At 37.9% G+C, this 11,205-nt stretch overlaps 1 protein-coding gene across 1 annotated transcript; it reads right to left on the bottom strand.

Moving 5' to 3' along the window:
- Positions 1 to 988: 988 nt before the first annotated feature.
- Positions 989 to 9,756, bottom strand: ARPP19 (cAMP regulated phosphoprotein 19). Its single transcript, XM_007935155.1, has 3 exons — positions 9,748 to 9,756; positions 6,455 to 6,577; positions 989 to 1,159 (listed from the first exon to the last, which is right to left on the bottom strand). Exons 2-3 carry the CDS (start codon positions 6,572 to 6,574, stop codon positions 989 to 991), a joined length of 291 nt encoding a protein of 96 aa, XP_007933346.1. The 5' UTR covers positions 6,575 to 6,577; positions 9,748 to 9,756.
- Between the last annotated feature and the right edge of the window lie 1,449 nt (positions 9,757 to 11,205).

Raw genomic sequence — 11,205 nt, 5'->3', positions numbered from 1 at the left:
CCTAAGCAACATATCATATTTGCACAAGGCCACTGAATGTCATGGGTATTAGTAACAAATGAAAAAGCTTGTCTATGGCAGACTGAGTAAAGATTTCAGAGTTTGGTATTCTGTAAGCCCAACATTGTAAACGACTCTTATTATACAAAAACTCTAATGACATACAGAGTTTTGTGTAGGAACTGTTGTGCTTCTGGTTGGCACATCATCTTACTTTTTAATATGTGAAATCAATACAGACATTTGTGAGAGGTTGTGCAAAACTACTGTATTTACAAAAATGGCACAAAAGTGAATTCAACAGTCAATGCACATGCACACTTCATTCACATCATCAACAGGAAAAGATATTCTAACACTATAGAACTGAGTAAGAATACTAGCTTCAAGAGCAGCTATTAAGCACTAGTCACATAAGTTACACCAGATGGGCAAATATTGCCCAAGTAAATTTCTATTGTTAAAGCTGAAACAGGTTTAAGGCCATTCAAGTTCAAGCAAAGAGATACAAATCTTTCAGAGCCCCATCTATTTGTGTTTGAAATCTGTGACCTTTCTCCCAACTTGTGGTCTTAAACTTCTGTTTTACAAAATCCAAAAGGAAAATATGGAAGAAATCAATAGAGGTTATATTAAATAAGAATAACATACAAAGCTATAATGAAGATGAAATAAGGAAAGCCAAACATTAAAACTGTAAAATTTGCTTGTTAGTTGTTAGAACCAGTCCTACACTAGGAGTAAGATAATATATACAATTATTTTCAAGTAGATTACTTTATGTTGCTCTAACATGTCCTCTTCATCAGTGCACTTTAAACTAATCAAAAATTCTACATACTCCCTTACAATAGCAGCACACACACACACAAAAAAAGCTGTCAGTCTCAAATGACTTAGTGAACAGAAAGGAAATAAAAAGCTGAGAAATAACATATGAAGAAGAAATAACGGGAATTAGAAGATTCATGCAGTTCAGCTCTTTTAATCAGCCAGCCAGCTTGCTAGCAACAAGGGATGGTTTCCGTTGAGGAAGGTCCTGTGGAGTGGGAATGTGGTCACCAGTGACCTCCGTCTTATCTGGGGCTGCAGTAGGAAGTTGCTTGTTCTTCATTTTTGCTTTAGCCATGTTGTAATCTCCAGAATCAAAATATTTTTGCTATAGGAAAAGTAAAAAAAAAAAATTCAGACTTGAATTTAAAAAGCTTTCATATGCAAACACACAGTTTTAAGATATAGATGTAATCCCTGATTGTCAGTTGACATAATCTAACCTAAAAACGTCCCTGTAGTGAGTTTCAGTATAATTCAAAAGCTTAAAAATCAGACAACAAACCCTTCTTCAGACTTAGATCACTCTGACACAGAGCTCACATCAACCTCTGCATCAAGCTATCTGGGAATGAATATTCCTGGACTAAGTGAAGTTCAAACCTTTCATTTACTAATGGAGCATCAAGCTGAAACCCTTGTTTAAACTATTTAGAAAATGAAAACAAGTAATTCATCAATTTGCATTTAGAAAGTACCACCCACTCGCAATTAACCTTACAGCTATTAAAACTATTATTATAGGTTCTGGTATTCTGTCATCTAGAACAAACATTTCTGCAATATTTTAAATCATATTTATTTTAACTATAGCAATTCATTAAAATCAAAACTAAGGTTAAAATACAAATGCTACAGAATATGGAAGAAATAAACTGATTAGAAATTATCACTTAAAATGCACATCCCTATACCTCCTCCATTTTTCACACAAAACAATAAGCGCAGTGATTGCTCACTTTATTTGGAGGAAGATGGTAACCATACCTTTTATCTCTACAATACAACTTATGATGAAAGCTAAATATCAACCTTACTATGGTTAATGAGTTATCAGTTCCAGAGTAAAATATTAATTTGCTTGGCTTCTGACTTACACCTATGATGTTTTGCCCACATTTACTGAGTGCCTGCTATACTCTGTGTGAAAGGCATTGTGTGAGAGGAACTGAAGAGAAATACATAGATGGACAACAGTCAAGTAAAGCCATTATTATAATACTATTTTATGTATACAAGGTGGTATGAGTACTCAAAGAACTCTGGTAGCTTAGTGCCTAAGGCACTTGACTGCTAACCGTAAGGCTGGTGGTTCAAACCCACCAGCCACTCCTCGGAAGGAAGGTTGGACGATGTACTTCTGTAGTGATACCGCCTTGGAAACCCAAGGAGGGGTCGCTATGAGCGGATAGCACATAACAACAACATGAGTACTCAAAGGAGGGACCCCTAACCTTGGCCTGGGGTGGGAGACTGAGGAATAATATAAGTATGAGATAAGGTCTTAGACAATGTGTGAAAGGGAAAAAATGTATGTTCTTTCAGGGCCTTTGGGGATACCTCAAGTGGTAGTTGGTAATTCACAGCTTAGTGTAAGATTGTTGAGTAGCTTGTGAAAAGTTTCAATGGCTGCTGTTCTCCATGGACTAAGATAGCTAAAAGCCAGGGGGTGTAAAGCTAGAAACTGCTTTTCATGTATCACTAAACATGTAACACACAGAGCAGTAGTAACAAGAAAACTCCAGCCAGGTCCTTACAAGGTTTGCTGGAGCTTCATTACTGCTTGATGTTTTAAAATGAATGTAGGGGGAGAAATAAAGAACATCTGATGCACTCACTATATTATATTAGGAGAGTTGCCTCTGGAGGAGAACACAAAAGCCTGCCAAATTTTTTAGTGAGTCAAAAGCAAAAGCCAGAAATTTAACACAGTGGGCAAATTATGTGCAGAATTTTCCCAAGGCAGTGCCTACTTTGTTTTTTCATTGATACTGCAAATTAAGCTATATTGCTTGCGGAAAAAGAATCAAACGAACTTAGTGTGGCTAGACACAAAATTTAAATCAATGTTTAACAATTAGGACTACCCTAAGAAAGGAATAGGCTACTTAAAAGGCAGTATTTCGCTTAGAGAGTTAGCAAAGGCAATTATGCAACAAAGATGTCAGAGAAATAATGAATGCTATAGATTGTGTGGGAGCTCTGGTAGCATAGTGGCTAAGGCACTTGACTACTAACCAGACGGCTGGCGGTTCAAACCCACTAGCCACTCCTCGGAAGGAAGGTTGGGCAATCCTACTTCCGTAGTGATACTGCCTCGGAAACCCAAGGAGGGGTCGCTATGAGTCAGGTCTGACTCGACGGCACATAACAACAACAACAACAACAATAGATTGCGTGAACTAGATCACTCCTTATTTTTTCTTATACTGAAATCCACAGATATAGTCCCAAAAAGCAGTATTAGTGATTCTTAACAATTTTTAAATTTTGTGATTTTTTTTTTAAAAAATGAAAACCTTTAAAAATTCATAAGGCATATTCTGGATCATCTGGATGACAATCTAAAAAGTCAAAGATGGGATCGGTTCCTCCTTCCACCCAAATTTATTATTTACTATACTCACAGTAAGTGAACAGCTATTATGTTTGATTTTTAAAGTCTTCTTTCTTTAAACATGATTTTCAGTTTTCTTGGGACTTCAAAAATAGGTATGAAATATATGGATTAGACTGGTTTCCTCCTAACTCTGACTACCTATGTAGCCATGTGTATACATGGTTGTAATATAAAAAAATTTGAAACAAAAAAAAATCCTCACTGCCATTGAGTGGATTCAATTCACAGTGACCCCTCCTTGGGTTTCCAAGGCCATACCTTTACAAAAGTAGACTATCGTCCTTCCAAGGAGCGGCTAGTGGATTTGAACCACAGCCTTCTGGTTAGCAGTCAATTGCCTTAGGCACTACGCCACTAGAGCTCCCATGTGTATGTGGTCAAAATATAAAAAAATCTCAAATAGGTGTCCCAATATTATCATTAGCATTAATAAGTACAATAAAACAGAAAAGGCCTTAGAAATATTAAACCCAACCTTATCAGATGAAGAACACACTGTTTAAAGATGGTAACTCGCAAAGCTCACTAATTACTAGAGAGGAAAACTGAAGCCCAGGACCCTGTGATTCCGACTCTTCAAGAATTATCCAAGAGCTCACTTCTCAGTTTCTGTAGTCTTACTTCTTGATTCAATTGGCATTTTTCCATTATCAACTGCTTGTATCTACAACTCCAAGATAAAATGCATATACATTCTGACTTGAAGATATACTTACAAAGTCATAAACAGTTGAAGCTAGAGGAGAATTACAAAAACAGTTCAAATGTTAGAGGAAAGACTCTTAATTAAGTAAGGTAGGCTTGAGATTTCAAGGGAAAAATAATCCTGAACTAGTGATCACACAAATCCCAAATCCAAATACAATTTAATAGAAGACTGTGTAATTCATTCTATAACTAAAAACTCACCTGACTTAACAGTTTTTATAATTATACTCATACATATACATTTTACATTGCTATCTTGATAATAGGAGCTCTGGTAGCATAGTGCCTAAGGCACTTGACTGCTTACCAGAAGGCTGGTGGTTCAAACCCACCAGCCACTCCTCATAAGGAAGATGGGGCAATCTACTTCCGTAGTGATACTGCCTCGGAAACCCAAGGAGGGGTGGCTAAGAGTCGGGTCTGACTTGATGGCACATAACAACAACAATCTTGATAATGAACATGGTTTTCATCTCCTTTTTCTATTTATCCTCTATATTTATGATCTTTTATGTTTGTAAATTACCACAAAATATTCTATTTTGTTGACTTATCACAGTTTATTTAACCATTTCTGTGCTGCTGAGTAGTGGACACTACTTCTAACTATATATAGTCAAAGCTACATGAAGTATCTTCCAATCTTGAGGACTTTTTTCCTTATATTATGTTGTTCTTAGATTAATTAATAAGAGATTGTTCATTCAAAGAATGTGAACATTTTAATGAATCTTGATTCATACCCTTTTCCAAAATCAGAGTAATTATTTTAAAGGCTATACATAGCATACTTCAACAACTTCACTCTCACCAGTGAATATTATTTAAAATATTTTTCTAATATATTTGTATATCATGATCTGAATGTTCTAATTTACATTTCACTGATTTTTATCATGGCTAAACATTTTCCTCTGTATTTAATACTTTATTTCCTCTGTTAAAAGCCTTTATCTATGGGAACCTTACATTTTTGTTTATTTGAAAGATAACTTCATGTATTGTAGATATTAACTATCTTATTTACTTCTCATGGTATAGAGGTTTCACATTTTTATATCACTTACTGCCATCAAGTTGATTCGACTCATAGTGACCCCTCTCCTTGCGATTCCAAAGCTGTGTCTCTACAAAAGCAGACTGCCCAACCTTCCTTCCGAGAAGTCGCTGGTGGGTTTGAACCACCAGCCTTCTGGTTAGCAGTCAAGTGGCTTAGGCACTATGCCACCAGAGCTCTCAGCAGTCAAATGCCTTAGGCACTAGCCACCAGAGCTCTCACATTTTTATATATTTAGTATAATTCTTCTTTGTCATTCCTATTATTTCAAAGCTGTGAATATTCTTCTTTCATGTAAGATAAAAATATCATTCTATTTTTTTGCTACTTTAAAATAATTTCTTAAAATACTCCAAACATTCTTTTGGAATTTTATTTGGGAAAAAAAAAATCTATATATAGCTATAGTTAATATGTTCCCATATGTAAACGCACACACATACTGACACATTTCTGTAAGCAAGCAGAAAATACTAGTATACTTAAGGCATTACTTGAGAGGAAAAATGATTTGGCTTCTCTTCTGTAAATATTATTTTATACTTCCCTGTTCCCTGTATGGTAGGCAGGGGTTAAAAAACAAAGAAAGCATTATCCAATTCAGATCTCATTGTAGACAAATAATGGTTTATACCTCACAAACCATGGCAAGATTTGAAAAAAAATCTTTTTCAGTTACCTGAACTGTTAAATTTACAATTTTTATTAGAGCAACTCTGACTATGAAATGTGATATTATGAAGAAAATAAGCTATGCTTTTTATATATAAGTGATCATCTCATTCAAATAAAAATCATTTTAAGCATTTGAGTGTTGTGTGAGAAACACATTTAAAATAATTAGGTAAAAATTTAAAACTATGGGCAGGAAGGATAAATAACAACTGGCTGCTTTTAAGAGAAGAGGAAATGGGAATTTTATACACGTATGGGGTTTCAATGATATCTATTTTCTTCCCTACAAAGATAAAATTGAAATCAATATGGCATAAATAAACATTAAATTTGGATGGTGGGTACACAAGTTCTGTTATATTATTATCTGTAATATCCTATATGCTTGAAATAATTCAGAATTTTAAAAATGTTATAGATTCTTATACATATTTATGAACAGTATAAAATACTAAAACATATATATATGATAGGTACAGAATTATATATGCAAACATCCATTTCACAATCTCTTTCATCACATTGAATGCATAAGCATTTGAAGATTACACATGAGAACTTACCCCTTTCTGCAATCGTTTCCTTAAAAAATCTGAACCTCCAGGCTTTTGTCCCAGATGAGGATACCTCGCTTTTAATTTTGCTTCTTCAGCTTTCTCTGGACTAGTTACTTTATCTTCCATTTCCTAAAATAATTTTAAATAAGTTATTTCTCTTTGACAATTCCGTTATTTAAAATAATTCACCTTTTAATATCTGGATTCAGATTTCAATTGTTCAACGCCAAGTAACACAGCATCTGACTAAGAAACCAAGCACAGGAGCTTTTTAAAACATCTCTACCTTATTTTCAAATGATCCATGTGATAGCTCTATTATAGCTGTGATGCATGTGTAACACCCCACTCACTGGATAAAAATATCAAGATAGCTCAGCTCTGAAGTCTTGCTTGCCATTACTTTCCACTCATGTATAATACATTTATAGTTAGTCACCTTCTATGGAACTCTTCAGCTCTTTGTCTATTATTAGAGAATTCTAATACTGTAAAAAAAAACAGAAGATCTTTTCATTTCTTATTTATCCAAAACCATATGATCTGAAACTCCTAAGATTCCTTACTAGAAATGATCAGCAGTCTATTTACCACACATTTTCCATGAACAATTAATACAGAATATCCTATTGTAAAGGAGAGATATATCATGTAATCTTCTCAATCTCCTTGACTGTGTATACTGCCTAATTTCCTCTGTATGTTTAATGACAAACTTTTCATTTCAAAGATCCCATTCTTTAATGTATCAACAATTTTTTCTGTCCAAGTATCTATTCACTTTTGACACCAGTACTGATAAAGTCTACCTTATTCCCAAGAGCCACATTTTACCAGGAAACAGTGCATCATCTATGGCTAGTACTACAGTAGAATGAATAAAGAAAAATATAGATGCCTTAAGATGGTGAAGACCAGCCCACTTTCTAGCTAATGAACCCACTTCTGCACACCAGCTCAAAAAATTGAGCTCTGGTGGCGTAGTGCCTAAGGCACCTGACTGCTAACCAGAAGGCTGACAGTTCAAACCCATCAGCCACTCCTCAGAAGGAAGGTTGGGCAATCTACTTCCATAGTGATACCACCTCAGAAACCCAAAGAGGGGTCATTATGAGTCAGATCGGACTCAATGGCAGTGTGTTGTGTTTGTGTTTTTACATGTCTCCCAGGTCATTTATGATTAGTATAAAAGCAGGAATATGGAATCCATAAATGTCAATCTAGTGTTCTTACATGTTGTTTTGTTGTTACATGCCATCAAGTCAGACCTGACTAATAGAGACCCCTCCTCGGGTTTCTGAGGCGTTATCACTACGAAAGTAGATTGCCCAACCTTCCTTCAGAGAAGTGGCTGGTGAGTTTGAACCACCAGTCTTCTGGTTAGCAGTCAAAACAAACAAACAAACAAAAATCAAACTCACTCCCATCAAGACGATTCCAACTCATACCAACCCCCACTGGGTTTCCGAGTTCCTTCTGCAGAGTGCTGGTGGGTTTGAACTCCTGACCTTCTGATTAGCAGCCAAATGCCTTATCCACTATGCCACTAGTGTTCCTTAGCAAGTAGACAGATCATTTATCAATCTAAGAATTGAAGAAACAACTTCATACAACTTCTGTATATACCTTCCTCAAAATTACTTATGGATGTTTTATAATCACCTTTTTTACTTTATTGTCAACATGTCCTTCATCTTGAACAGCTTCCTCCTGTATTCACATCTTCTCATATTTAATCTTCGAGGGTTTTGAAAATAAAACTGTGGCTGTCAAATATATTTGTCTTCCATAGGGCCACTTTTTGTATGTATTCTCCCTTTCTGCTTTGAGTGTTCTCCTTTCCTCCTTTTATGCTGCAATGTTTCATACATCCATGCTGTTTTGGACTCTTTACAGTAGTCACATCATTAATCACTTCATGTCCATGATATTCAACTAGATATGCTCAGCTAGGAAGCTCCGGTAGTATAGTGCCAAGGCACTTGATTGCTAACCAGAAGGCTGGTAGTTCAAACCCACCAGCCATTCCTTGGAAGGAAGGTTGGGCAATCTACTTCTGTAGTGATACTGCCTCAGAAACCCAAGGAGGGGTCACTATGAGTTGGGTCTGACTTGACTTGATGGCACATAACAACTATGACTCGACGGCACATAACAACAACAACAACAACAACAACAACGACATCCTCAGCGAGAGATAAAGATTTAAATATAAAAGTTATTCTGCCAGTCCTTCAAGAAGAGTATTCCCTGACACAGCTCAAGCAAGAGGTGTATGATGTAAATGTGCCATGTTGGTCTTGATCCCCAGGTATATTTCATAGTATAAACTATCAATATCTGTTGTTGTTAGGTGCCATCAAGTTGGCTCCAACTCATAGCAACCCGATGTACAACAGAACCAAACACTACCCAGTCGTATACCATCCTCACAATCCTTGCTGTAACTTGAGCCCATTACTGCAGTTACTCTATCAACCCATCTCTTTGAGTGTCTTCCCTTTCTTGCGGACCCTCTCCTTTACAACACATGATATCCTTCTCCAGGGAGTAATTCCTCCTGACAACATGACCAAAGAAGGTGAGACAAAGGTGGACATTCTCACTTCCAAGAAGCATTCCACTGAAACCTGTCCACCACAGGTGACCCTGCTGGTATTTGAAATACCAGTGGCATAGTTTCCAGCCTCAAAGCAACATGCAAGCCACAACAGTACAACAAACTAACAGACCAATGGCAGCATTATCAACACAGTGTTTATCATTCTAGTGTTTAAAAATTCAGTCCCTACACCATGAGTCTACTACACCTCAATAGTCACTGAACTGAAAAATCAGCTATCTCTTCCAAGCCTGAACAAAAAGTGAGTATCTGGCCTACTAAGAAACAATATGGCAATCTCTAGTGTGGTTTATGCCTTCTCTGAGAATTTTCAAGGGTGATTTTAGTTATATATGATTTTTGTCTGCTAAACGGGTAGGGAGGCGGCATCTTCTGACCTCCTCTAATTTCACAAGAGAAAGACAGAATCACCATCAGCAGCCCAAGGCCTGTTCGTATGAGGCAAGACATGCTGCCACCCTCCAGCCCTCTTACCAACCTTGACCCCAACTGTCCCTCCCACAACACCCACCACCTCTCTGCTGGGTTCGAGAATTTGCTGCCGTGGCCACAGAGAACTCACAGATTATGGGGTTTATTAAAGAAGCAACAGACTACAATTCAAATTGAAGAACGCACTCAGGATATAGTTCTTCGGTGAGGACCACCTCCCCTCTGCTGTGCCCTTAAACATGGCTCTCTGCTCCTTGGCTTCTTGGCCTGGCCTCTGCCTCTGCACGGCAGGTAAGCCTGCTGCTCTGTCTTGTGCCTCTTGGTTTCACTGCCACCTCTCAGACAAGCATTTCTCTCTCAGCCGGCAGTCAAATTCCTTCTGCTTCTTTGTTGTTGTTGTTGTTATGTGCCGTCGAGTTGGCCCCGACTCATAGCGACCCCTCCTTGGGTTTCCGAGGCAGTATCACTACACACATACTATCACAATACATACTATCACAACCTTGTTGGGCAATCCTACTTCCGTAGTGATACTGCCTCGGAAACCCAAGGAGGGGTCGCTATGAGTCGGGGCCGACTCGATGGCACATAACAACAACAACAACAACAAAGAAGCAGAAGGAATTTGACTGCCGGCTGAGAGAGAAATGCTTGTCTGAGAGGTGGCAGTGAAACCAAGAGGCACAAGACAGAGCAGCAGGCTTACCTGCCGTGCAGAGGCAGAGGCCAGGCCAAGAAGCCAAGGAGCAGAGAGCCATGTTTAAGGGCACAGCAGAGGGGAGGTGGTCCTCACCGAAGAACTATATCCTGAGTGCGTTCTTCAATCTGAATTGTAGTCTGTTGCTTCTTTAATAGGAAGGCTCATTTTAAGCCTGGCAGAGTGGCAAAACCAACCAATTCCAACATCAGAGTTCTACACACTTGAGAGTGAACTTTCCCAGAGGATTACCTCATGCTGCACCAACAGAAATACTTTAACAGGTGGATGACGTTAACAATCAGGAGTTTAAATTGCATGATCCCACCCAGTGATCCGGTGGGAGTTACAAAGACCATGGCTAGAAAAGCAATACCATGTAATTTACTACACAGCACTGCCTTACTAACATAGAACCTTACCCCATGTAAGATATAACTGCACTGTATTCATCATAAAGGCTGGAGAAATACTGTAACTTTAAGGAAACCAATTTAGTATAGGAAGACTGGCTGGGTCACTGTATACAACTTCTTCACTGTGGCTCAACCTTCACTGTAGGCATCTACTTTGTGTGGCACAAAGATGTGGAACTGGGAGGAGGGACCTACTCTTGGGTTTCCCTGTATAGTTGTTTGAAAATTACATTTCAAAGGACTCTAAGCTGACTGTAGCCCTCATTCCCAGCACCTTCAAATTAAGTGCTATTAAGGAGCCCTGGTGGCACAATGATTAAGTGTTCAGCTGCTGACTGAAATGTCAGTGATTCAAACCCACCAGCTGACTCCTTGGGATCCGCTCCTATAAATACTGCATCCCAGGAAACCCTATAAGGCAGTTCTATTCTATCCTATAGGGTTCCTACGACTCAGAATAACTCTAAGGCACACAACAACAGAAGTTACTCTAAGGCACACAACAACAAAATAATGGGGTCCTAGGGCCCTGGGTGACATAAACAACTTTTGCCCTTTGTTACTAACTGAAAGGTTGGCAGTTTGAATC

The sequence above is a fragment of the Orycteropus afer genome, unplaced genomic scaffold (assembly GCF_000298275.1).
Source record: "Orycteropus afer afer isolate SDZICR_OR568_19922 unplaced genomic scaffold, OryAfe1.0 scaffold00026, whole genome shotgun sequence".
NCBI classification, from domain to species: Eukaryota; Metazoa; Chordata; class Mammalia; order Tubulidentata; family Orycteropodidae; genus Orycteropus; species Orycteropus afer.
This window is presented reverse-complemented; position numbering and strand designations above follow the sequence as displayed.